The sequence below is a fragment of the Capra hircus genome, chromosome 18 (assembly GCF_001704415.2).
Source record: "Capra hircus breed San Clemente chromosome 18, ASM170441v1, whole genome shotgun sequence".
NCBI lineage: Eukaryota > Metazoa > Chordata > Mammalia > Artiodactyla > Bovidae > Capra > Capra hircus.
In genome coordinates this window covers 36,652,495-36,679,244 of record NC_030825.1, presented here as the reverse complement: position 1 = coordinate 36,679,244, position 26,750 = coordinate 36,652,495, and the positions used below count along the sequence as shown (strand labels likewise).

Genomic DNA, 26,750 nt, shown 5'->3' with positions numbered 1-26,750 from the left:
GCCCCACCTCCCCACCACCTTGCTCTGGAGGCCCCTCTCTTGTCACTCTGCCCTCCCTCTGGCTGCCCAGCCCCACTCTCACTGGAGCCCTGGCTGCCACTTTGTCATCCTGGGTGAATACAACCTAGCATCTGGTGCTGAGCCTTTGCAGGTCTGTCCATCTTGTGCCTGGGCTGCAGACGGGAAAGGAAGGGTGGGCAGTGTAGGTGTGTAGGCCCTAGGGGTGAGGAACTCACAGGATGCCCTGGTCTAACCCCTGGCACCCATCACCCTGGGGGCCTGTGCCCACGCCCATCCTGCACGGCCCCTTCCTGGCTTCACAGGCACCCTTCCTGGAATCCCACCACCATGAACAATGATCTCATATTACTGACACTCTCCTCTCCAGCCCAGTACACAATGTGCACCTCACCAGTTTTCCCGGCTTCCTCACATGGCTGGGTGCCTCAGTGGTGTGGGTAGGAACTTGGGTCAAAGATCTGGGTGGAAGGGAAGGGTAGGGGCAAGCCATGTGGGGCATAAGCAGCCCCGCCCGGCCCACAGGCAGTGTGACTCGGGCACACCTGCGGCAGCCAGCTCTGCCCTGCTCACCGAGAGACAGTGTCAGCAGTACCAGGGCTCATGCTCACCAGCTCCACAATCTGTGCAGGGGCCTCCTTGCGCCAGGTGAGCACTGGCCCCGTCCTGTCCTCGGCACTTTCCTGTGGTACTCCCACCTGCATGCAGACTTCTCCCCTCTCCTTCCGCCAGGGTGACTCTGGAGGCCTGCTTGTCTGCCAGAAGGGGAACACATGGGTGCTCACTGATATGGTCTCCTGGGGCACCAGGGACTGCAGTGTGCTCGCGCCTGCCATGTACACTCCTTCAGCAGGTTTGGTACCTGGGTCAATCAGGCCACAGCCTACAACTGAGCCCACACAGGCTCCGCTGGGGTCTAATAAATACTCCCAGTCCTGCTGTCTATTCTGTCTTCCTGGTTCAGGAAAAAGGAGAGGCTTCTGGGGGTCCCACTCCCCAAGTGAACTCTGTCCTCTGGCCCAACACATGCTGAGGAGTCAAGAACCTGCTAGACTAGCTGCGTCTGGGCTGAGTTCCCCATCCCCACCTCCTGGGCAACCCCTTGGTCCCCAGCAAGGAGGCCGGGCTGTCAGAATGAAGCGGCAGCTTTCCCTGGGGAAGGCAGCCTGTTTATTGAGTACAGAGGATACCTTTACAGACTGAGTACACAAAATAAATAACTGCACATTCTCCATCCACAGTCCATGGCGTCACAAAGGCCCAAGTCTCCAAACTTCCTCGGTCCTACTCTCAGGACCAGGTGCATCCTGGCCAAGGGGAAATAAATCCCCAGAGGCACCCGGGGAAGTGGGGGGAATTCTGAGGACAGGGGACTTGGGCTTGCCACTGCCTCGTGCAAGGAGCACTGGAGACAGAGGAGCGGGTGTACAAGGCACAGGTGATGTGGCCCAGAGTGGTCTCTTTGGGCGTGGTGCCCACTGAAGGTGGCACATGCAAAAAGTTGAGGGCCTGGCCCAAGGGAACCCACCATAAGGAACTGAGAGCCAAACCCTCCCCACTGGCAGGGGACCCGCAGTCCAGCTAAAGCTAAAGCTGGGCCCTGGCTCCTCCCCACCTGCAGAGAGCAGCTGTGGAGGGAGAGGGCTTGGACTCCAGCCCCCATCTGTGGTGGAGGGGAGGCACAAGACTGACGGGGGATGGTCTTGCTCAGACCTCTGGGAAAGCAGTCATCCAATTTCACCCACCTCTCATGGGGCTCCCTCCAGACGGAGATTCAGTGGGGCCCAGAATGGAAAGGTAATGCTGTGAAAAGAAGCAGGGACAGGGTGGACCAAGCAAGGCCACCGTGAGGAGGGCAGTGCCCCCACGCATTCAGGGTTCAGAGGCAGGTCACACAGTATGGCTAAGTTCCAGGGGGGAGCTGCAACAGAAGCTCAGCAGAAAGGGAGACAGTTGAGCAGTCCCAGGACCTTCCTTCCTTCCCACTTCCTCTTGGAGGATAAAAGGAGAGCACAGTGGGCATTCCTAGGCTGTCCATACGAGTGCCCGACACTAGATGGCGCCTTTGTGCAGCTGCAAAGGAGGGAAGAGCAGCGCCTGAAGTGAGGCAACAACCGGCAGCACCAAGGTTGGAACCAGGGCTGATGCTGGAATCCGGATGGGGCTCTCCCTCAGAAGCCCCCGTCCTTTGCTTTGACCCAGGTGCCCCATCCCCCAGGTAGCAGCAGTGGGGCTCCTTTTAACCCCCCACAGTTGGGAAGGAGGCACCTGGGGAATAGAAAGAACGGGCATCCAAGGGAGAGAGTGAGGTGATAGGAGGCTCTGCAAAGAAGGCACTGAGGATGGTGGACTGGTGGCGGGAACCCTCATGGCCAGAGGCTGGAGCCTGGAGCAAGCCTGCTACCAACGCAGCCACACAGTCCAGAGGGCCAAGGGCCACTCCACGGCCTTCCCATGAGAGATCCTGGCAAGTTCTGGGGCCAGGAGGGGTCCCTGGGGACACCGGGAAGGAAGACAGATTTGGGCTGGGAGGTGGAAGACTGTTTAGACTTAGCCAGGGGCTGAAAGTCCAGCCAAGGCACAAGTTATGGGCCTACCTGGGCCTCTCACTAGAGCATAATCATGGGGGTCAGGATGCCATGAAACATGGGGGCAGGGGGTTAGGGAGGAAGGCTTGGTAGAGGAAAGGGGAGTTCCAGAAGTAACTGTCCCAAAGAGTCCTGAGACCACAGGATACCCTCTAGCTGGCAGTGCATGCCCCTTTGGTCTGGGGGAGAGCCAAGAAAGAGGTGAGACTGAAGGCCAAGTCCCGCCCTTCCCCCAATATATACCAGAGCACTTGTCCACCGAGAGGAGCATCTGTGCCAAATCAGGTTCGGGGCTCATAGGGCCCAGGACTCCCTCCGCTCTGTCGCACCAGGTTGAGGCCCAGAGTGAAGATGGGGGCGCTGCAGGCACAGAGAAGGGGCTAGGGCCATTCACCTACCCTGGACCATGCAGGTCTATCTCTAGAGAGGCCGCTGGGCCCAGCAGTGTGTGCCCCGGCTGGGGCCCGCCATGTCTGCATCCCGCTGGCAGCTCAGCCGTTGTACTGCTGCTGGTAGCGCAGGTTGAGCTCCCGCAGCTCTCGCTCCCGCACTCGGCGGGACTTGTTGGAGCGTGTTGAACGGCTGGACCGCGTGGACTGGGCAGATTTAGTGCTCTGGCAGCGTGAGGAGGCACGTTTGAGGAGGTTCTGGGAGATGGAGCGGTGCAGATTCTTCATAGACGAAGAGGCTGCCATGCTCACCACCCATGGATGCCTCAGGGCCTGCAGTGCAGTCATACGGGCGCCAGGGTCCACCGTCAGTAGGCGGTCAATGAAGTCCTTGGCCAGGTTGGACACACTGGGCCAGGGCTAGAGACCAAGGACAAGCATTAGAGCGAGCACACTAATCACTGCCCTCCCCAGGACGAAGATGTCACCCACACAGCACTCAAGACCTGTCCAGCAGCCCTGCGCTTGCCCCCCAGAGAGGCAATGTCCCGCTCCTCCCATGTAGATCATTCTGAGCCTCCCCTTCCCACCCAGTGCTGAGCAGAGGCTACTCTCCAGGTGACATGGAGTGTGACAGGAGAAGGACTCACCCCTCCCCAAGGAACAAACTTCTAAGGTGCCCTGGACTCAAAGCCTAGTTCAAGGAGGTAGCCCCAGTCAAGACCACCCATCCTACCCTAGGACAGTGCAACTCAGGGGGATCTAATGAGAATGACCAAATCTTCCACCACATCTTAAGCTGCACTTAAGCTCACATCCCCAGACACCCCATTCCAGGCCACTTCTTAGTCCTTACAGAGAGGGCCCGTCCTCTCTCCAACTGAAAGAGTGGCCAAAATGAACACCGCATTCTCTGCATCAGCCTCAGCCTCTCAGCCATGGAGAGAAGAGGGAAAAATTCAAGGCAACTAGATTTCTTCACCTGATGGGAGGGCAGGGGGATCGCAGGAGCCCAGCAAGGACTGGGACCCTTCTCAGGGGTACTTCTCATGTCTGCATGACTTCCCTAAGTCACACAGCACTCCTGGCAGTGTCCTGTACCAGCCTCATCTTAGTGTATTCTTTCCTCAGCACAAAGCCTGCTCAGCTACATGCACCCTCGTGGTGTGTGGCTGCCTCATCACAGCTACACACCAAGCAGCTGTCTGTCTCCAGGTCTCAGCCTGCACAACCCTTCACCTGGCTGAATCCCCAGTTCTCAGGTTAAAAGACATTTGCTCATACTCCCTCTTAGCCCCAAGTCTAAACAATTATTCCAACAATTTCAAGTTTACTGTGCTCATTAGACCATGCTCAGCTAGTCATCAGTGCCTATTGCTGGGTATAAAGGAGGCACTCAGCAGAGAGAGACTCAGTGAGTAAACAACCCATGCATGGCACCTGATGGGTACTCTCTCCTGCAGCTGCTTCTAGGACATGGCCCAGGCCCTCAAGTTACTCTGCTGAAGGAGGGTGCATGCAGCACTGCTCTGAGTCCCTGCCTCTCTTGGGAGCACTCTGGCACGGGGTCTGACACTCTCCAAAGGGTAGGTGGCTTGGACTTTTGCTGAGCCTGTTCCAGACGGCTTGGTTGGGAGGTAAGGGAGACCATCACCCTCCTTTCTGTGAGGTGAGAGGGTGGTCTGCCTGGTCTACCCCATGGTGCTCTTCACCTTAAGGAACCCCTGAACACATACACCAAGGGACTCAGGAAAGTCTGAGAGCCCACACTGGGGGTGGCTGCATGTCCACCCAGCAGAAACTCTTACACACCATCACCACCCTGCTTCTGGCTTCTCTGAGCTCCAACTCTTCCCCAAGCCCTTCCCCACTGATGCTGATGTACTGATAGGGGGCAGGGGAGCAGTGGGTGGGGAGGGGTAGGAGACAAAGAAAAGACCCATCTGGAGTCCTGAAGACAGGATAGGACAACGTGGAGTTGTTATCATTACTTGCCCTTTGGAAAGCAAATCTCAAATCAACTTCTACTGAGCCAAACTGGAAGAAAGTGACTGAAAGCCCACGTTTCTAAACAGCTACGTACTAGGGTCCTCCTCACCAATGGGCCAGCTCCCAGTGATTCCTGGGGAGCTACTGGCCTCCAGGAGGCGGGCAGTTAGGGACCCTAAGTCCTGTGCTAAGAGCAGTGAGGGAGAGCAGGGAGCAACAGCCCGCCCACACCGGCAGCCTGGTCCAGTTTCCCTGCAGGCGGGCCTGTGTAGCTCGGGGCTCTGATACTGAGGCCGACATGCAGGGGGACTGGACTGGACAGCTGCCAAGCAGCTCCAGGCTCACAGTGCCAGAAAGCCCGGGGCGTGCTGCTGCCACCTGAACACAAGCAACCACTGTGAGGGGCCAGCCAAACTAGACCCCAGACCATCTGCACCCCCGTCACTCATGTGAGAGCGAGAAAAATGAAGGCATAAAGCAGCACAGATGGACAAAGCAAACCCGGAGCTGGAACGGCTGGGTCATGGGAATACCTGGGCTTGTGCTGCCCTTTTATGGTCTCCAAGAAAAGGAAAAATCACTGGGGAGCACGCTGCCACTCAGGCTGGCCTGCTGGTGGGACAGCTCCAAGACAGGGCTGCAGCGTAGGCTGGCCAAACAGGGCTGGGGCATGGACTCTGCCCCTGGCCCTTGGTCCAGTCAAGCCAGAAGAGAGGCAGCTCCTCCTCAAATGACAGAACAAACAAGTCAGGAGCCTGAACATGGACGGATGGGAGGCACCCCCACTTCAGATCCACACCCTGGCAAACCAAGGCCCCCTGCAGCTCCGGACCAGTCCAGGGCGGTCTCAGAGGCACCTCTCCCCAGACCCGTACTGGGGGCTTAAGCATCTTCATCTCCAAAGTGACACAGCTCACACCAGGCATCACCTCCTGCTGCTTGTTGCCGTTAGCACCCAAGTGAGCCCAATTGATCGGCCCCTCCTCCTCCCCCCAGGCGCTCGCCTCTCCAATTACTGTGTTCGGACAGCACTGTGAGGAATACCGATGAGCTCATTAGTCTGAGGGCCAGCACACCCTTGCTGGCAGTGCCCCCCACCCCCAATCTTTGAAGAGCTGTGAGCAGCTGAGCCAGATGGGTCCCTTAAGGCAATGTGACTCGCGTTATCCCGTCCTGAGAGCCAGATTGTGCAGTGGCACCCAGCCTAACCCTCAAACAGAGGGACTTTGCAGTGGGAAGCCAAACAGGCCCAATACAGAAAGGTGGTCCCCAAGCCAGGCCCCCTGACAGCGGGGCAGGGACTTATGCTGACCTCCAGAGAGTGACCCCTTGGAGTCCCACTGAAGTGTCCAACAGGGCTCACAAAGGAAAGGAAAGGCTTCCCACACCCACACCTGGCCACGCTTCTAGCCAAGTCAAACTCAGCACCTCCTAAGAAAGTGATCAACACCTGCAGACCAACCCACTTGCCTCCCCAACATGCTCGGGCCTCTGCAGCCACATGAGCATGTCTGGCAGCATCTGACTGACCAGCCAGGTAGCATTCTGTTCCTCACATGCAGCCAAGTGAGGATAAAGAAAAGGAACGAGATGGGAATTCCTTGGCAGTCCAGCAGAAAGGGGCGCGGGTCTGATCCCTGGTCAGGGAACTAAAATCCTGTATGGCCGCATGGTACAGTCAAAACGAGAAACAGAAAAAGGGCAACCCGTCCTGCCCTCTAGTTTCCACAGCTCTAACTGCTGGCTGTGGGTAAAGGATGGAACTCTTGCCTCAGTATACTTGGGGCCAGATCAAGGACACATACGGGCCTCAGGTGGGTGGCAGAAGGGATAGGCCAGTACCACTGGCCAATCTCCCAGAAGCTTTCAGCCATTTCTGGGCTGGCAGAGGCATGGAAGGGAACATCACAGTGTCAGCCTGCCTTGGCACCAGTCGCTCCAGGCTCCCTCTGCTGTGGGACCAGAGGACAGCTGCAGTCCTCCGGGTGACAGCACCCATGCTTCTGTCCAGACTCTCATGAGCTGTGCAGGCGAGGGGCCCGGCCCCGAGGACGACAAGGAGAGGCTGTAGGAAGAAGAGCATCACCTCTGCCCTGTTTCTGACCAGCCAACCAGCCACCCTCCTCCTTACACTCCAACCCCCCAAGTCCCTGCAATTCCCGATATTGTAACAGCACAGAAACCAACAGGGTGGAGAGAGGACCTCACACATGAGCACCCCCTTAGCAACTTCACCCCTCTTCATGGCCCTGCTTCTGTAGAACCGCTCCCTCCTGGTGACGCTCAGCAGCAGAATCTGACTCTCCCTTTGGAGGGGGCACCAGACCTGAAAGGGCTTCCACTCCGGCTAAGAGGCTGCACTTCCTCCCGCCCCAGTTTCACTTACTCGCTCCAGCTCTACCATCACCAGGGCCCAGCAAGGATGTTACCAGAACTACAACCAAGTAGCTAAGTCCAAGGGCTAAAGCATGAGAACAAGGATGAACCAGCTCTCTTGGCTGCAGAGGGAGGAGGAAGATGCTTCCTTTTGGCAGCAGGTCCAGCTCACGGGGCTCACCCGAGATTCCCTCCAGTAAGTGGGTCTGACCACTCTCAAGCAAGGGGAGAAAGAGGTCCAGTGTCTCTTTGGGATGGCATCTGGGTGACAGACTTAAATGATGGGCTGGAATGCCCGTGACCTGCATCCTAGGTCCAACTTGTCTGCTCACCATGGAGAAATCACAGCCTCCTCACTTTTAAAATGGAGGAACTGAATGAATGCTAAGTGTTTTTGAAGCCTGGGTTCTAAGAAGATGGCTCCCCATCTTTTTTCCCATTTGGCTGCATGTGAGGAACAGAAGCAGAACCTCTGACACTTAAGCTGTGTTGATGTTCTGACCTCCACGGGTTCTTTTCCAGCCCATGACGACTCTGGGTAAGGTTCCCTGGCAGAGGACGAAGGCCCAGCAAACAGCTGCTGGGGGAAGAAGGGAGAAGCCTGAGCTTCGCTGCCATGACTCAATTCTTCCCTCAGCTTTGTCTCAAGACGTGTTTTCAGCTCCAGCACTGCTGGCCTCAGAGGTCCCCTTCCTGGAGTGATGCGAGCCTGAATGAGAGCAGGCAAAAGGGCACAGAGGGAATTCTGGGAAGTGGACCTTCAGGCTTTCTCACGAGAGTGGAACTGTTAATATGACAAGGAGAGCACACTTTGACGTGGGCCATGAGGAAAAGTCTTTTGAAAAAATCGGCAGAATTAGACACTGTGTGGCGATAGAGCCTGCACCCTCCTCCTCTGAGCAAGACACTCACACCCTGGTGTCTGGACTTCCAGCTAGAGAGAACTCACCACGCTGGGGTGGGATGTGGGTAGGGGGACCTGAGCAGCAGAGAAAGATGTTGAGGGAAGGAGTCTGACAGGAGAAAAAGAAGGACGATAACAGAGTTTTTAAAAGAGGCAGAGAATCTCGAAGATAAAAATAAAATGAGAAAAGGCGTGATAACTTAAAGGTTACCAAAGCTGTGTTCTAAACTTGAGATGAGTAACGACATGAAATCTGCGCCCCCACGTGTCCCTGCCCAGAGTCCGCAGTGTGAGGACAGGGACAGAGGGGCGACGGGGCGCAAGTCAAGAGTGAGGAAGGGTGCTGCGTGCTGGCCTTGGAATCGAGGATGTTGACAACCTGTGTCAGTGGCCAAGTGATGTCTGCTTTTACCAGTGTCCTGGAACAGCCCCTAAAAGGTTCTGGATTTCAGAGCCAGCTGCATAATGGTCTCCTCTATCTCCACTGCTGAAGTGAAGTGATTTCCAAGGGCCCCCCTGGCATTTGTTTTTTTGTAAAACTTCCTACCATTCTAATAATTTCTGAGGGAGTTTGAATCCTGGTGGCTGTCAGCATGTCATCCGTACCATGGCCTCTGTCCCCAGAGGCCTGTGTCTCTGCAACCCTGGGTGCAAATGATTCAGCAGAGGGCAGGCACTTGGTCTGCGTGCGCAGGCAGGAGTGAAGAGATGAGGTGACTCAGGGCCCCCCTGGAGCAAAGCTCAGGTCTGGGTGTCATCCTCACACTGGAAGACAGGAACCTCTGAAGAAGGAGTGCTTGGAGAGGTGCGGCCGTGCGGGGTGGTTGGATCAGGTCATCATTAACCACCTCGGTGGGGGTGGCTGGGGGATGAGTGTGGGAGGTCACAGCAGATTTAAAGAGGTCAGAATGTGGGAGCAACCGCCCCAGCAGCTCCCAGAGAAACTCAAGGGCCTAGAAACAACAGGGCCTGTGAAACAGCAGAGCTCTGCAGCAGAGACAGACAATGGGAAGAGCAGGAGAGGGAGGGGATGGATGCAGCACCAGAAGCTGCTCCAAACACAACCCACGATAAATCCCTTTGTTGAAGAGACCTTGGCAGGGGTTGGGAAACAGTAGTGATGAAAGGACCTTGGGGTAACAAGGTGCTGTAGGTGCGTAGAGTATTTTGGCTAAACTGGCTTAGTGCAACAATGTGGGGAGATGGGCATTTGCTTCTGCCAGCACAGGAGGTGAGTGTGTAACCAAGGCAACAGCAGCAGAGAAGACAGCAGGGCTCCACGGAGCCAGTGGTGGCCCAGCGGCACACATGAGCCCCTACCCACATGGACAGCGGGAACACAAGGCAATTAAAGGCATCTAGTAGAATCCAAGCACAAGCCTGGAAATCCGCCACCTGCCTCCTTGCATTCTGCTCTGCTGCCTGTAACGTCAAATCGCCAGTCCCATGGCCCCTGGCCGCCCTCCCTACAGCTCCCAGGCAAGGCCCTACCCTGCTCCCCTGGCAGCTCCCTGTCGGAGCATGTGAAGCAGGCTGCATGAGCAGCCCCACAGGCTCTGGCCCCCTTCGTCTGGAGAGCACCAGGACACACCACACGCTCCCCATCTCATTTTATCTTTGACATCCCAGGGGAGAATGGCACGTGTCTCAGTTACTATGAGATGCAGCGGCGAGCTGGGATGGTCTCATAAACGTCCACTCTGGCTCCAGGCACTCACCCTACTGCAGGGCTCTCAGAACAACCACAGGGTGCAACTCGCCGGCCCTGAGCAGGTGTCTCTTGGCCCAAATGGATGGATGGTCAGCCTGCAGTCCAGAGACAGCCCCCTGGAGAGCCAGCCCCTCACAAACACAATGCCCCAGGGAGTGGCAGGCGGGCTTCCTCTCCCATCGGGGTTCAGGCCCCTGCCTGGCAGCACTCACTCTCCTAAGCAAGGCTCTGGGAGGAGCTTTGCCCAAGCCCACCTGTTCCTGGTGCTGTCACCTGGGCCCGCCCACAGCTCACAGACTGCCCAAGCAGAGGAGGTTGACAATTAACAGCTGCTAAATGTGGCAGACAGCAAAGCTGCTGATGGCCTAACTCTCATCAGTCCCACAAGAACCTCTTCATCCATCCTGCCTCTAGGAATAGAACTCTTGACAAAAGTAATGACATCAGGCCCACAATGTTACATTTCATGTCAAGTGAATCACAGCATCTCCAAGTTGGTGGGACCACAACAGCCCTCTAGTATGGCCTACAGATGGTGATTCACCTTCTGCGTCACTCCTTTAGCAGCAGCTGCATCAGATCTCCTGGGGCCTCCTATGAGAGGAAGCTCCTTCAAGGTGACTGTGTCTTCAACCTGCTCTCAGACTCACACAGGCCTTCCTCATATTTGGCCAACATGACCCCAGCTTGGCCCTCTCCACTCCAGTACCTCCAGACACGGGACAAAAATTCAGATTTCTCCCCTCAAAATCACCTGCCACAGCCTTCTCCTTCCCAGAACTCTCTGTTCTCCCAAGATTCTTGCATTTGCTTCTGGGCAGGTTTGGCCAACAACCTCCTAACTGTATCTCCAAGAGGTGCCCCACTTCTTCCTGGGGTCCAGCCCCAGAAAAGAACATTCCAGGTAGCAGGTGCGACCTCGTCTGCCTGACAGTCACGTTTGGGTCCTTGCCCAGGGCATCACTGACAACCACTGGTGCTGCCCTCGAGAGAAGCTGGAGAAAGCACTGTGAACACATGTGTTGAAACACATGCTGTCCTCAGAAACCTACAGGCCTGGGAGGGAAGAGATGTCCACAGATGACGGCCTGGGAGAGGGCGGAAACGAAGACTCCAGCAACATGCTGACGCACGCGTGATGTGCTGGGGAAAGCAGACTATGGGTCTGGGAAGGCCAAGAACTCTGAAGCCAAGAGGGCCTAGATTCAAATCCCAGTCCTGCCACCCTCTGTGAGGCCCTGGACAAGCTACTTCCTCACTAGCCTCAGTTTACTAATCTGTAAAACAAGGGGATTATACCCACTGACAAGACTATTGTAGAGATTAGATGTGCTGGGTGTAACATCCTCAGCCCTGTGCCTGGTACTCAGCAGGCTACACGATGGCAAGGGTTGGCGCTATTTTTAATGGAAGCAATCTTTGAACTGAGTAACTGAGAGCTGGTCAAACTCCTTAGGTTGACACTCGGAACAGAGGGAAAGTCCTGAGCAAAAGCCTAGTGTGAGGAGTGAAAGGAGCACATGTCTCGGACCTGGATGGAAGGGAGTATGGGACCACGGCTGGGGGCTGGAGCATCCACAGTGTCAGCATTGTGGGGCAGATATGAAGGAGGCCCCGCTTGTGTGCCTCCTTCCACTGCTGGGCCCCAGACAGGGCTGTCAAAGCAGGGCTGGACACACTGCCCAGGTAAGAAGGCAGCTGGAAGTCCCTTCTAGATATGCCTCATAAGATGATGCTCCTCCTGCAACTCTACAGGAGGGTTCTGCCCCACAACTCCTCTTCCCTAACTACGGCTCATGTGTACCATGTGGGGCCCACTCTCAGGAATCCCCGATCTGCCCCAAACATCCCCAGGACACCAGGATCCCTCATTCCAAACAGGGATTATTCCACCAGCCCCCCGTGGGTCTTCCTCTGTGAGTCTCCTGTAGCACTTCCCGATGCATTTCCCTGCTACGGAGAACCCAGATGCCACCCTCCCACCTAATGCTTGGAATCTCCAAAGAATCCCTGGCACTACAGAGCTCCCAGCAACACACACAGGCCCGGCCCAGCCTTGTCAACCTCTGCTCTATTGCTCCCAATCATCTCCTGTTTATTCTGGAGCACAGTCAGCAACATCCCTTTCCCTGAGCTTCCACCTTCTCAAAGCCCACCTGCTGAAGGATGTCCTCTATTCAGGTCCACAGAAACCACTGAGTCTGACAGGGGCTCAGGGACAGAAAGGAGCACACCAGAGAGGGCCGGTACACGTGAGAAACCACTATAAGGGGGCAGGGTGCCGCTTAGAAAGGCACCAAGTGCCACAGGACTTACTGTCAGAAGAGAGATGCACACCTCCCAGACTTGCTGGGCTCAAAGTGGGCAGGCCTTTACTTGCACAAGAAGCTAGATGGAAACCCCCCTGTAAGACTGTCTTTCTGACTCAGAAACACCTTCTTATTCAGAATGCCTTCATAAGGGTGAATGACCATCACAGAGTAGAAGATAGGTGGCTACTGAGGATGGAGGCAGAGCCCATTGCTAAGAAGGGGGGCCAGTCCCACCACCTGATGGGAGCCCCACGGCCCATGTTCCAGACCGCCAGGCCTGTGCTGGAACATGCCTGCCAACAAGGGTCCATTCTGTGCTCACTTCCTATTCCTCGTCCTTTCTCCTGGGCAATCTCAAGTTTCCTGGGGGTGGGGAACAGGCCTTCCTGTCTCTCTGTGTCTTCCCCAGTGCACTGATGGGTAGGCATGGACATTCTTGTCCACTGGGACAAGGACAGAAAGATGCCTGGTCTCCAGCTCAGAGCCTGATCTAACGATAAGGCCTGCTTTCCTAGCAAACATCCCGGACAAACTCCTCCCAGCCCAGAGCTCTCTGCACATGGTGGTGGAACCTGGCCCTGGGGTCAGCCAAGCTCCTGGGAACAGAGAGGGGCCACCAGGGCTGCCCAGGGATTTGCCTTTGGAACTGGGAGCTGTTTTCAGCTTCAGATGAAGAGTAGGGGGTCCAATGACTGGGTAGTTCCCCCCTCACACTGGGAGCCCAACTCAAGCCACGTGACTGCAGTGGAGCAGACAGCAGAGACTTGAGACCCAGACTGTGCCCACAATCCCCACCCCGTTCATTTGTCATTCTCTCATCCTCAGGTAATCAATAGCCAGTTAGCAAGACTCTGCAAGCTCCCATTAGATAAACTGCCTGATCAACAATTGCCAGAATCAGGAACTCTTGGGCAAACCTACAGACTTTTGGAAAGTCTCTCCTTTGCTGGCAACTCCTGGGAAACCTCCTTCCTCTGTAGCTTTGCTACACCACATGGAGCTCCAAGGGCAAGCCAGGCAGGGTCCTGGCACAACACTGCCACTGTGAGGTAGATTCCTGGTCTTCTGACCTGTGATGAAACCTGGCCCAGAGGGTGACCAGGGCGGTGTCTGCTGTGACCACCCCATCATAGCTGGGGCTTCCCAGCCAGTGGGTGTTTGTTCTATTGAATCCATTTGCAACAAGAAAGAAAACGTGAAAAACTTTAGGGAAGAGCTAGAAAATGTCACCGTTTCTCCTTCATCTGTGGTCAGCACAGAGTTGAAGAAGACAGTTTCCCCTCCCTTCCTCACATCACCCTGAAGTATGACCTGGGGAACCCCCCCAGGGAAGGCCAGCCCCCAGGCCCACAGGAGGGAAGTCGCTGACTGACCACGACCATGGCCTGAAGCTGTCAGGGAAGATGATGGCATAGGATCTCAAGCGCTGAGGGCTCTTTGCCTTCAAGAGGCTTCAGGGAGGCTCCTGTAGGAAATGCTGCTCTGGCCCAACCGGTTGAGGCTAGGGAGGCACATTCATGGGAGGAAAGCTGGGCTGCAGAAAGGGGCTAGTCCCAGAGCCCCTTCTGCTCTCTCTGGGCTGTCTGGGAGGCAAGAACAGCAGTGCAGGCCTGGGAGGAACACCGTGGGGAGCACTCTGCAGGCTCCCCCCCCTGCCTTGGCAGAATCCTGTCATCAGCAAAGCTTACCTCACCTCCCACATAAAAGTCACCCCACATACTTCTCTTCATAGCCTCCCCAAGTGCACCATTCTATCCAGCTTGCCGTGCTCGACATTTCCCGGGGTGAGCCTTGTCTCCTACCCGGTTAGCACCCTGCCTGAGGACCAACTAGTTCTTACTCTTTCAGCACTCCCTTCGGCTTCCAGCAGTGCTGAAACCTAACAGATCTTGTCAGGCATTAGGATTATCAGTGGATCCAAAGACACAAGACTGAAGGCCGCCCAGCTGACTTAGGCTGGGAGGTAAGCATCTGCTGGGTTAAGCACAAGGTACTGCTTAAATTATACTTGAACATTTTAAGATCAGATTTTCTGGCTTCTCTTTTATAAACTGGACTGTCTGGGTGCATGGAGTCCTCCCTGTTCTGTGGCAAAATTGGGCTGAGATGAGAAGCAGCTGTTCCATTAGAGAAGGCACGGTCAGTGGCTCACTCGAGGCCGCTGGAGCAGATGCGGGGAACGCCCTGCTCCACGGTCTCTCGGCCCACCTCTGGGCTCGCCTGCAGCGGCAGTGCTCTCAGCTGACAGCTTCCCACTGCCAGCGCCTGAACCTCTCTGCCTCCTTCACCTGAGGACTTTCTCTACCACTAGCTGACATGCAGAACAGCCTGGAAGTGCCAGGGATTTAAAGCCTCAGCAAAGAAGTCTCAACCCACCCTCTTTCCTGCCCTTCGGTGGGACGATTCTGAGCATGTTCCACATCATTATTCGCAGGGGCCCCAGTGGAGCTGAGTTTCCTGGGTCACAGCAGCTGTCCACTCCTCCTTGTACCCATCACGGTGTTTCTCCCTTTCTGCCTCACGCTTCTTACCCTGTGCTTACTGAAATCGCATCCCAATTAAACTATCTGCTCCCAAGTCCTTGTCTCAGGGCTCACTTTTGGGGGAATCCAAACTAAGATACCCTACTAGTCTCACTTCATTATTTTTACGTCATCTGCCTGGCCCCGCGAACATGGTCCTGAGGGCAAGTCCACCCTGATCAAAGGCTGCCTGATAGGAACCCCCACCCACTCAGTGCCCTCCCCAACATCCCTGAGATGGGGAAGACTCACCTCCCCCGAATAACTGTACTTGCCCCGGAGGATCTGCCGGTACAGCCGGGTGCGGTTGTCATCCTCGAAAGGCATGGTGCCACTGAGCAGGATGTAGGCAATGACGCCCAGTGCCCACATGTCGACAGAGTTGGTGTAGGGCTTGCGGACCAAGACCTCAGGGGCAATGTACTCAGGTGTGCCACAGGTGGTCTTCATCAGGCAGTCGTCACCCTTCTTGCGGGCACTGGCCAGGCCGAAGTCGGTGATGATGATCTTGGAGTCGGTGCCAGGGTGGTAGTAGAGCAGATTCTCCGGCTTGAGGTCTCGGTGTGTGATGCCCAGCGCGTGCAGGTACCGGACGCCATCCAATACCATCTGTAGCACCCGAGTGGCGTCGCGCTCAGTGAAAGAGCCCTTGGCAATGATGCGGTCGAAGAGCTCTCCGCCAGTGGCCAGCTCCATCACCATGTACACGCGCTCCTGAGTCTCAAACACTTCCACCAGCTGGATGATGTTGGCGTGGCGCACCCGGCGCAGCACGCGCAGCTCCGACTCACACACCTCCCGCCCCTCCCGGTACTTGGTCTCGATCATCTTAATGGCGTAGGGCTGCCGGGTGGCCCGATGCTCCACTCGTACCACTCGGCTGAAGCTGCCTCGGCCGATCAGAGCTTTGATGTCGTATTTGGCTGTCACACGGGGGTCAAACTTGGCCCTGTACTTAGCTACCCTGGCCCTGCGTGGTGGTTCTGAGGGAGGCTCTGTGTGGCCGGTGGGGGGGTCACCAGGGCTGGGGTTTGTACCCTGACCGGCTGCTGGGAACCCACCTTTGAGAGGGCCAACGCTGTCCACCTCTGTGATGAAGTGCTTGTACACATCACTCTTAGTGCCACTGAAGGGCTCCACCTTCTTGACCAGATCCAGCTGGACATCCTTGGGCGGCTCGGGAAGGACCTTGCTTGTCCCACAGCCCATCACGGACACGGGGGCATCCTCTCTAGCGAGGCTGGCAGGACCTGCTCTGCAGGCAGTGCCCCGTCTATACCTACACAGATGGAAGAAAGGACAACTCAGCAAGAGCAGGGACACTTTTGAAAGGACCCCAGCCATCCTCCTGACTCCCTCCCCCTCCATCTCTGGATAAACCTAGCCTGATGACATGACCCTAATATGGTTCCCTGGAAAGGAGGATGGCTTTGGCCCCTGAGTGCTCAGAGACCAGACACCATGGAGGACCCTGATGAAAGACCGGGTGTGAGTTCCATGGTCTTGATGGACCTCTCCCTGGGTCTGCTTTTCAAGCTGCTCTTCAACTTCAAAGAGGGGCAGGAACACGCACCAGGCTCAGCTGTCTCTGCCTCCACCCTCCCCACTACTCTCCCTGGGTCCCTTATCACAGTTGAAGTCCTGTGTTTTTTAAAGGTTAAAATCATTCCTCTTATTACTCTGACTCATCTTTTCTGAAACAAGGGTGTGGCATGTTGGAGGCCTGTTCACCAACACTTATCACCCACTAGGGCGAGGAAAGCTGCTTTTCCCCAAGGCTTCCTCCCTCATGGATACTTTCCTGGCCCCCCAAGCCCTCTGTAAGGAATGATCCCCACCCCACTACAACAAACCACCACCCCCTGCCCTGGGTCTCTGCCCTACCTTCACTCTGCCCTGGACTGCGCCTACTACTTCGCTAACACACCATCTTCACCCAGGTAGTTGAACACTTTGTTCCTTGTGTGGCTAAAATGCCACACAAGTCCCAGCACTGGATAAAATCAATCCCAGTGAAACAGGGACCACAAGCCTTAGCATGCTGCCACCAGGGGGCCACCAAACTAGCCTGGGCTTCATTTAAGAAGCAGAGGAGACCTTGAGCTCAGAAAGGACACTAACAACTTCATCCAGATGAGACTGAAGCTGTGGATCGGTGCACTTTGCTTCTGTGGGAAGAGGATCCAGGAGTCTTCCCCATTTGTTTCCTAGACAAAGATGTTCCAACTATTAACACCATGTGGCTAGTGGGGCCCTGGGAGAAGCTGAAGTGCCAAAGTACCACTTTCTAGAGGGTGCTTCTATCCAAGTTTCCCTTCTCAAAGCTTACATGAGGGCCTCATGGGTGAAAGAAAAAAGCTGAGAATGTCCTGTTCATGAGGACATACAGAACTGGGGATAAAATGATCAACTCAGATCAAGCGTTTACTGAACATCTACTAGGGATACAAGAGTGAATAAGACGTCCAATGCAGGTTATATTTTAACATACCCCAAAGTAGGTTAACACTTGGGAAATACCTGGCAAAGCATGGTCAATAAACTCATAGTCCAAATGAAGAGCAAAACATCAAAACTGGGAATTTCAACAAAACTTTCGTTGTAAGTTCTAGGCTTGAGAAACAACAGGGGCATATGTAGAATGACACTGGGGTTGGGGGAAGCTTCGTGGAGGAGTGACCCCCATGCTGGATTTGAAATGAGAATGAGTCAGGTGAGGAAAGGTGGGCGTGTTGTTTCCGGCAGAGAGAATAACACACTCAAAGACCAAAGGTCCAGAGTGGCACCCTGTGCCTGGGAAGGGACAGTGTGGCGGTGTGAAGACAGGACTGAAGACAGGACTGGGGACTGAAGTGTTAGAAGGCCAGCGGGAACTAGGTTGTGGAGAGCAGCTCAACTCACAGTGAGGAGCCAGGACCTTCCTGGGAGGTGACAGGAAACTACAAAAGGGTTTACAAGGAGAGGTGATTCTGTGTTTCCAAAGAAATATAAAGCTGAACTGGGGGAGGGTCAAGGTAGACTGAAAGGGCCAGCAAGGACGGTAGCAGCCCAGACCGTGGGATGGAACGGAGAGCGGTCAGCAGGAGAACTGACAGGGACTGGAGGCTGGACACAGGAGTCAAAAGGAGACAAGGATGGCACTCCAGTCTGTCGCTCAGGATCCTGGGCAGAAGGTGAGAAGTGCAGCAGGAAGGACAGGCTTGGGAAGCAGTGGGAAGGGTTCACTTCCAGATGTTTTGAAGTGAGGTGACTGGATGTAGAATCTAATGGTTGAAAAGAGCTGGTCAGGTTCAGAGACTCTGTGACTGCCCAGGGGCAACACCAACCCCCATCTGCAGCCCCATTCAAAGCCCACAAAAGATCTCAGGAAAGGTGGCAGAGAGAGACCCAGGGAGGCTTTGCTGGGGCACCACGAGGGCCACAGAGCACCCACACAGAGACTCTGAGGGGGATCTGAGTCCAAGATGGTGCTGACTGATCAATGCCGCCAAGTTTCCCCAAAAACAAGCTTATCTCGGAAACATACTCAAGACCTAGATTACCAATCAGCCCATCAGATACAAAGACCAAAGATTAAGTGCTCAGGTCTTAATCTGTGTGTCAATAAGACTCTCAGAATGAGACTTATTATCTTTCCTCACAGAAGAAAAGAGTCCTCAACCATCACAAGGCTTTTCTCATTCCAACGCCCAGGAGATCCCATATAGGAGCTTAGGAAATCACGGTTTAAACAAAGGCATTTATAAACCAAGTTCTTTTTCCGAGGCCAAGGATTAGGACTTTGGACTTTGGGGCTTCCTTGGTGGTTCAATGATTGGGACTCTGCACTCCCACTGCAGGGGCTCGGGTTCAATCCCTGGTGGGGGAAGTTGTAAGGTGCGGCAAACACAACAAAAACTGTGGACTTTGGAATTCTGCAGACTCATCTCTTTCTTCAGAGAAAATACATGACTGAATGCAGTAAAGGGCGACAGCTCAGGAAAAAAAAACAAAACAGCTCTTGGGCCAGGATTCCTGAGGCAGAACACAGGCCCAGATCCCTAAGACCACATGCTGAGCAACACCTACCACCCTTCAGAGAGAAGAAAAACTGCATGGGTGACCCCAGCACAGCTCCTCAAGTGTCACTTCTTCCCAATGGGGAGGCAGAACCCTAGAGCCACAAAATAACTGTCTCCAGATATTCCCACTGGCTCTTACGGTTTAAATGTGCATACCTAGTCTGGTCCTGATGAGAAAAACTAAGGTTTACAAAAGAAAAGGCCTGACTTTTCACTTTAAATTAGGCTAAGCAGGGATCTCAAGTCAGCAGTAACACAGTCAAGGATTATCCCTCTCTGACTTTCCTTCTCCCTTTCTGGGACATCATATCTCTCACATTTGTTCCAGTTGGAAACGTTTCAAAGATAGGCTGATGCTGGTACTCCACCTTCCCAGCCACACACTGAGAGTGGAGGAAAGAGGGTGCCAATTCTGAGAAGGGGGACTGCTGATGATCTCCAGATCATCACAGCTGCTCCACACTTCAATCGTACCTGCTAAATTCTCTTTCCACAGTGGTTAGATGAAAAGGCAAACACAAGAGAAGAGGCTCACAAAATTCCTGCTGCGAAGCAGGGCAGAGTTTTCCTGTCCTTAGCTCTCATGTATGTGTTCCCAGCAGAGTGACCAGGGTGGCGGTGAATGAAGAAAGTCTCAGGAAGTGACCTCCCAGGAAGGGCACACTATACCAGCTCTCACAAGTCACTATTCCATCTCAAGACACCAATGTTTGCAGAGTCGGTTTTCACACTTTCAACTCTGAAAGTGAGAAGTGAAAGTCGCTCAGCCGTGTCTGACTCTTTGTGACCCCAGAATGCTGGAGTGGGCAGACTTTCCCTTCTCCAGGGGATCTTCCCAACCTGGGGACCAAACCCAGGTAGGCATTGCAGGCAGATTCTCTACCAGCTGAGCCATAAGGGAAGCTCTGAGCTGGAGTCAAAGGACTGCTCACAGAATGTAAGTGTGAGCAGCAGGCGTGCGCACTCAGCACTACTGTCCTCACTTACAGATGTGACAGGACAGAAAGGCAGAAATTTACCGAAGCCACGCAGAGAGTGACGGCCGACACCAAACCAAAGTCTGGTTCTCCATCCAGAGCTCCTTTTGCGAAACCATAAAGACTCCAGAAGTGCCTGGGGCCCAGCCAAGCTCCGACTCACCAAGTCAAGGCTGTGATCCCTCCTCATACCACTCAGCTCGTGAATCAAAGAACCTTTACCATGGATCTCTTCTGAGGGGCGTGTCTTCTGAAACCTCCATTCCAGGCATGACCTGGATCATGCTGCTCACTGCTATGCTCTAGATTATGTTTAGATCTAGATGTAACAAGTCAAGATCACCAGACTTGTCAGCCTCTTGAGGGAAGAGGACACTTCTCAGATTTCTAGAACCCTCTGGCTCCCAACAAAGTGGTGAACTCAGGGCAGCCAGTGTTTGTTAACACTGAGCAAAAGGTGGTCTGTTTCTCAGATTTCTTTTGGCTGCAGGGCAACAATTCCAGAACCTCAGAAATTTTCAAGTGGCAGGAAAAGGCCACACTGGCGGTTAGACCAGAGCCACCATTGCTGGGCGTCTGTATAAATGTCCTCAACAACAGAGGAAGCTGAGGCTCTTGGGTCTGTTTGGGTCTTACGGATTGTTATCTGAACTCCAAAGCAGTTTGCCCATAAGCTGCCAGACCCATCTGTGGGGAGCTCAGGGGCCTCACAGCAGGGGACAAGGATGGATCCTGAAAGTTTTCCTGGCCACAGGAGTCTGCAGATGTCTCCCAGGCCAGTGCCCCTAGACACCCAGCCCTCTTCAGTAACACCTTGTAAGATTGTTCTCCATGGCAAAGCTTCGCAACCTCTTGCCTGCAAAGATCGCTATATTCTGCTCTCGTGTTTTGAAAGGGTATCAAAATGAAGTAGGCAGTTATCTCTCAGGAATCCCAGAAATAAGGAACTGCTTAAAGCTCAATATTCAGAAAACTAAGGTCATGACAGCTGGTCCCATCACTTCATGGGAAATAGATGGGAAACGGTGGGAACAGCATCAGACTTTATTTTTTGGGGTTCCAAAATCACTGCAGATGGTGACTGCAGCCATGAAATTAAAAGACGCTTACTCCTTGGAAGAAAAGTTATGACCAACCTAGATAGCATATTCAAAAGCAGAGACAGTACTTTGCCAACAAAGGTCTGTCTAGTCAAGGCTATGGTTTTTCCAGTGGTCATGTATGGATGTTAGAGTTGGACTGTGAAGAAAGCTGAGCGCCGAAGAATTGATGCTTCTGAACTGCGGTGTTGAAGAAGACTCTTGAGAGTCCCTTGGACTGCAAGGAGATCCAACCAGTCCATTCTGAAGGAGATCAGCCCTGGGATTTCTTTGGAAGGAATGATGCTAAAGCTGAAACTCCAGTACTTTGGCCACCTCATGCGAAGAGTTGACTCATTGGAAAAGACTCTGATGCTGGGAGGGATTGGGGGCAGGAGGAGAAGGGGACGACAGAGGATGAGATGGCTGAATGGCATCACGGACTTGATGGACACGAGTTTGAGTGAACTCCGGGAGATGGTGATGGACAGGGAGGCCTGGCGTGCTGCGATTCATGGGGTCACAAAGAGTCGGGACACAACCTAGCGACTGAACTGAACACAGCACTTACTCAACATTCAAAAAACTAAGATCATGGTATCCAGTCCCATCACTTCCTGGCAAATAGATGGGGAAACAATGGAGACCATGACAGACTTTATTTTCTTGAGCTCTAAAATCACTGCAGATGGTGACTGCAGCCATGAAATTAAAAGACACTTGTTCCTTGGAAGAAAAGCTATGACCAACCTAGACAGCATATTAAAAAGCAGAGACATTACTTTAGCAACAAAGGTCCATCTAGTCAAAGGTATGGTTTTTCCAGTGGTCATGTATGGATGTGAGAGTTGGACTATAAAGAAAGCTGAGCGCCGAAGAATTGATGCTTCTGAACTGTGGTTTTGGAGAAGACTCTTGAGAGTCCCCTGGATTACAAGGAGATCAAACCAGTCCATTCTGAAGGAGATCAGTACTGAATATTCGTTGGAATAACTGATGCTGAAGCTGAAACTCCAATACTTTGCCCCCTGATGTGAAGAACTGACTCATTAGAAAAGACCCTGATGCTGAGAAAGACTGAAGGCAGGTGGAGAAGGCGACGACAGAGGATGAGATGGTTGGATGGCATCACTGACTCACTGGACATGAGTCTGAGCAAGCGCTGAAAGTTGGTGATGGATGCGGAGGCCTGACATGCTGCAGTCCTTGGGGTTTCAAAGAGTCGGATACAACTGAGCAACTGAACTGAACTGAACACAGCACTTCTAACCATCAGGAGGCAAGTAAGGATAGCAGGCAAGAGTCTACTACTTTAGATAAAAAAAACCCCTGACTCTCACATCATACACAAAAATAAACTCAGAATGGCTCAAAGACTTAAATATGAGACAAAACACCATAAAATTCCTAGAAGAGAACATAGGCAATACATTTTCTGATATAAACTGTACCAATGTTTTCTTAGATCAGTTTCCCAAGGCAACAGAAATAAAAGCAAAAATAAGCAAATTGGACCTAATCAAACTTAAAAGCTTTTGCCCAGCAAAGGAAACCATAAAGGAAATGAAAAATGAAAAGACAACATACTGTACAAATGTATAGACTGGCAATGCATGAGAAAAAAACTGGAGGAATATACACCAAATACACCACAAATTATTTTTTAAAAATGACTAGTGTTTGCATCTAAAGACACAGTTCATTATTCACTTCCGTAATGCTTTAACTTTTAACAGTTTCATAATAAGAATAGTTACGCCTTCTTTTTGGAATACAGTTAACTCAGGACCCCATTGCTTATCAAACTTCACCTATGCACCACTGCTCTACATGGTAATAATTAGTGAGCAGAGACTTCTGCTTTAGGGCTGAGATGAAAAATTTTAAAGTTTGTCATGTCCTCATTTATCCTGACCCACAACTGCATCTGAGACATCCCACCAACTGCCCATCCCATCATCAGAAATACAGCCTCTGGCAATGTACCTGGGGGTCTCCTTCCAAAATACCAAAGTTCAACCCACAATTATTTCCTGAGCTCCTGCTCAGGGCCAGGAACGCTGCCAGGGGCTGTGATGGACAAAAAGAAGGCAGTTATAACCTCTGCTCTCAAGGAGCTTACAGCACAGATGGTTCCACATCAAGAGTCCCCTGATTTACTACTCTTATGATACCCTGCTAGGCCACTTCCATGCCAGCAAACTAGAAGGGGGCCCTTTGTGATCATTTTCCTCCAACAAATGAAAACAGCACATTTTTCTACTTTAGCATCACATGGGATGCCATGGCAACAGAGGGCTGTACCAAGAATTAGCTCAGTGATGACCAAGCCAACACAAATTGGCTTAATACTCACTGAGTAAGATTGTTGGAAGAAAAGAAAGTTCAAATAAATAAATCTCTCTCCAGCTCTCAACAAGCAGAATTGTTTCCTTTCTTTCAGCGCTGTACTTCTCAAATACTTCTCTGTGCGCTTCGGGTCAATGGAGCTATTCTCAGCTGTCTAAAAGCTTAAGGGTCAATAGTCAGGCACAACTACAGCCAATTCATATCACACACTTAGGAAGCACTGAAGATCAAAGCTGCCCACATAAAGTGCTCACATTTATTAAGTAAAATAAAAGCCTAAACCGAAGTCTCACTCGTTTAAATATGAACTTGTGAGTGACAGGGAATCCTAGTATGTATTAATTCAAATTTCATAGACACTAGTATCTTCAGCGGAGAAGGCAATGGCACCCCACTCCAGTACTCTTGCCTGGAAAATCCCATGGACAGAGGAGCCTGGTAGGCTGCAGTCCATGGGGTCGCTACTAGTCGGACACGACTGGGCGACTTCACTTTCACTTTTCACTTTCATGCATTGGAGAAGGAAATGGCAACCCACTCCAGTGTTCTTGCCTGGAGAATCCCAGGGATGGGGGAGCCTGGTGTGCTGCCGTCTATGGGATCGCACAGAGTCGGACACGACTGAAGCGACTTAGCAGTAGCAGTATCTTCAGAGTATTCCATTCCAAGTGAGGCGCAGCTTCAGGTCAGTGTAAGAAGCAAACAGGTTTCCTGAAAGCTGCACTTTCTTTAGCTCATTTATATAACTTATTAGGAACTGCAATTAGACCTGGACAACGTACTGAGTTAGCAAGCCCGCCCTCCAATGAGTCAGCAATCCAAATGTCTTCTAGGGGAACAGCCAACTGAAACTGCCCTCAGTAGAGTCACAGTTTTGCCAAAGCTTTCCCGGATGACTAGAAATTATCTCAAGGAAATTTATAACATAAGGTAGCTTCCTACACAATTCTCTATCTGAAGAGCAAACAGGCTTACTAAGATGAGATCCTCTTTTGATAAGGGATGAACTCTGGGAAGAATAGCCATTAGTAATGACAGTGTCTTTCATTTCCTGAGTTCCAAGTGTGCTAAGCATCTTATATAAGGGCTTCCCCGGTGGCTCAGATGGTAAAGAATATGCTTGCAGTGCAGGAGACCGGGGTTCAATCCCTGGGTTGGAAAGATCCCCTGGAGAAGGGAATGGCAAACCACTCTCCAGTATTCTTGCCTGGGAAATACTGTGGACAGAGGAGTCTTGCAGGCTACAGTCCAAGGGGTCGCAAAGAGTCAGACACGACTGAGCAAGCGTCTTATATGCACTCTCACTCCTCTCTCCAACCACATAAAGTAGGTGTGATCACTCCTATGATGGGATGAGCAAACTAGGACTCAAAGAACCTCAAGATATCATCAAAGTCAAGAAATGAACCTAATTTTTTCTTACTCCAAAGCCCATACTTCTAACCACCAAATCTTCCTGCATCTCCAAGATACAATGAGACTGCAACAGTTGCGTGTGCCACAAGGCACAGCTAGCCCTTCCCACTGGACAAAGATGCAACCGTTTCCTGGTGTGATGACAAAGATCTTCAACCAAGGAGAACAGTAAAGTCATCTAAGGAGGTTTTTGCTTTTTGAGATATTTTTTGGCTATGCCGACAGAGTCTTAGTTGAGGCACACAGGATCTTCAATCTTCGTTGCAGCATGCAGGATCTTTAGTTACAGAATTTGAACTCTCAGCTGAAACATGTGAACTCTTAGTTGTGGCATGTAGGAATCTAGTTCCCTGACCAGGGATCAAACCGGGCCCCCTGTATTGTGAGCAAAGTCTTAGTTAGTTAGCCACTGGACCACCAGGGAAGTCCCACATGGAGAGTTTTTGGTTTTTTTAAAATACAGATTCCTACCAGATTCCAGATACCCTAAATAAAAATGTCAGAGAATGAAACTCTTGAATTTGTATTGTGAAAAACCACCCCAGGAGACTTCAGACCAAGGCTGCCAAGGCTACACCATCTACCACATGCATAAATGTTCATGTGCAAACAGGACATACACACTTGCTGTGCTCATCACAGGTTGTGGCCCCTGATATGTGCTCAGGGGCATAGCTGAATTTGCATGCATTCTTAAATCAGCAACCTATCACAGCCAAGTTAGCTCCTATGCCAGCAGAGCCAGACACTGAGATGCAGGCGGAAGACACAGTCCCCAGGCCAACCATCAGATGACACAACACAATAAACTCCAAAAGTAGTCACATGAACGGAAGCACAGAGGAGTCAACAGTTACGTGTGAAGGGAGGTTTTTCCAAGGAAATTAAATCTAACGTGGATTTTAAGGGACAGACGTAAAATCTCCATACTGGTGGGGGGAAAGAAGAGAACTGCAAAGTGAAAAAATTGCATATCTAAGGCAAAAGTGTATTAAAACATGAAGTTAAGGGCACAGTCACATACTTCCAACACCAAACTGTAAACAGGAGACAGAAGGGCCCAGGTGTTGACCTCAGGGTTATGCCTCTACCAGATTATGAAGAGACCTGAACGCCTTGCTTTAGGCTTGATCTTTATCCTGTAGGTACCAAGAAGCCAGTTTTAGGCAATGAAAGGACTTATTCAGATTTTCAAGTGGGAATTAGCACTTCACAGCTTCAAGGAGAGGGCGTGAACGTGGGGAGCAGGATTTTCCCTTATAAAAGCAGAGGGATAACTGGTTTGCAAAGCAGGCGACCCGGCTCGACTTGGGTGTGCTCTTCCCCAGCCTGAATAAGGAAGCGATCAGCTGTCCCCAAGCCCTGGCGTTCAGTCGCAAAGGAGGAGGTGTGGAGTAGGTGCCAGACACGAGAAGGCAGTGAGGACAACCAGGTTAGTTCACCCTGACCAACACCGACTGGTTGGCCAGCAGGCAGGTCAGCTGACCACGTCCACCTGGCCCTGAGACAGGCTACTCAGCAGAACAGCATGTTCAAAGCCAGTTAAGCCGTGGACACTGGGACCCCCAAGCAGCCATAGCCTGGCCTGCTCCGCAGTCCCGTAGGCCCCGGCGCAACCTGCATGGGCCGAGGACTTCGGGCATGGGCCGAGGACTTCGAGCATGGGCCGAGGGCTCCGAGCTGGGCAGGGATGGGCCCAGTGCTCCAGAAAGCGACCGGAGCTGCAGCTCGTCAGCCCCTCCCGCCCATGGGGCCGTCGCCCTGCGCTGGGCCGCCTCACCTCGCGCGGGCGGCGGGCTCTTCGGCGTCTGAGCGACTGTGCTGACCCTCTCCGGGCCGCGGGTATAGCCACGGCCACCACCGCCGCCGCCATCCTCAGGCGTCAGCGTCGTGGCGTCATCATAGCGCGCGCTTGACGCCAAAACAAATCCCAGCCACCCACGGGGCGGGGCGGAGGCGGGCTCGGGAGAGCAGGCTACGCGGTTGGTTGCGCTCCAAGCCTGTCCTGCCAATCAACGTCTTAAGTACGGGGTAGTTCTCATTTCCCGGAGGGAGTGTC

General features: G+C 52.9%; 1 protein-coding gene across 1 annotated transcript; it reads right to left on the bottom strand.

The window, feature by feature from the left end:
* On the bottom strand, window positions 1,146-26,601 carry PSKH1 (protein serine kinase H1). The gene is made up of 3 exons (XM_018062173.1): window positions 26,472-26,601; window positions 15,062-16,088; window positions 1,146-3,415 (listed from the first exon to the last, which is right to left on the bottom strand). The coding sequence occupies exons 2-3, from the start codon at window positions 16,016-16,018 to the stop codon at window positions 3,098-3,100; spliced, it is 1,275 nt and encodes a 424-aa protein (XP_017917662.1). The 5' UTR covers window positions 16,019-16,088; window positions 26,472-26,601; the 3' UTR covers window positions 1,146-3,097.

Bases quoted from the DNA above. Each gene is read 5' to 3' on its own strand.
- PSKH1 (XM_018062173.1), bottom strand. From the start codon at position 16,018: ATGGGCTGTGGGACAAGCAAGGTCCTTCCCGAGCCGCCCAAGGATGTC. The intron at 3,416-15,061 runs GTGAGTCTTCCC...CTTGGTCTCTAG, and splicing joins AGTACAGTTATTCGGGGGAG to CCCTGGCCCAGTGTGTCCAA.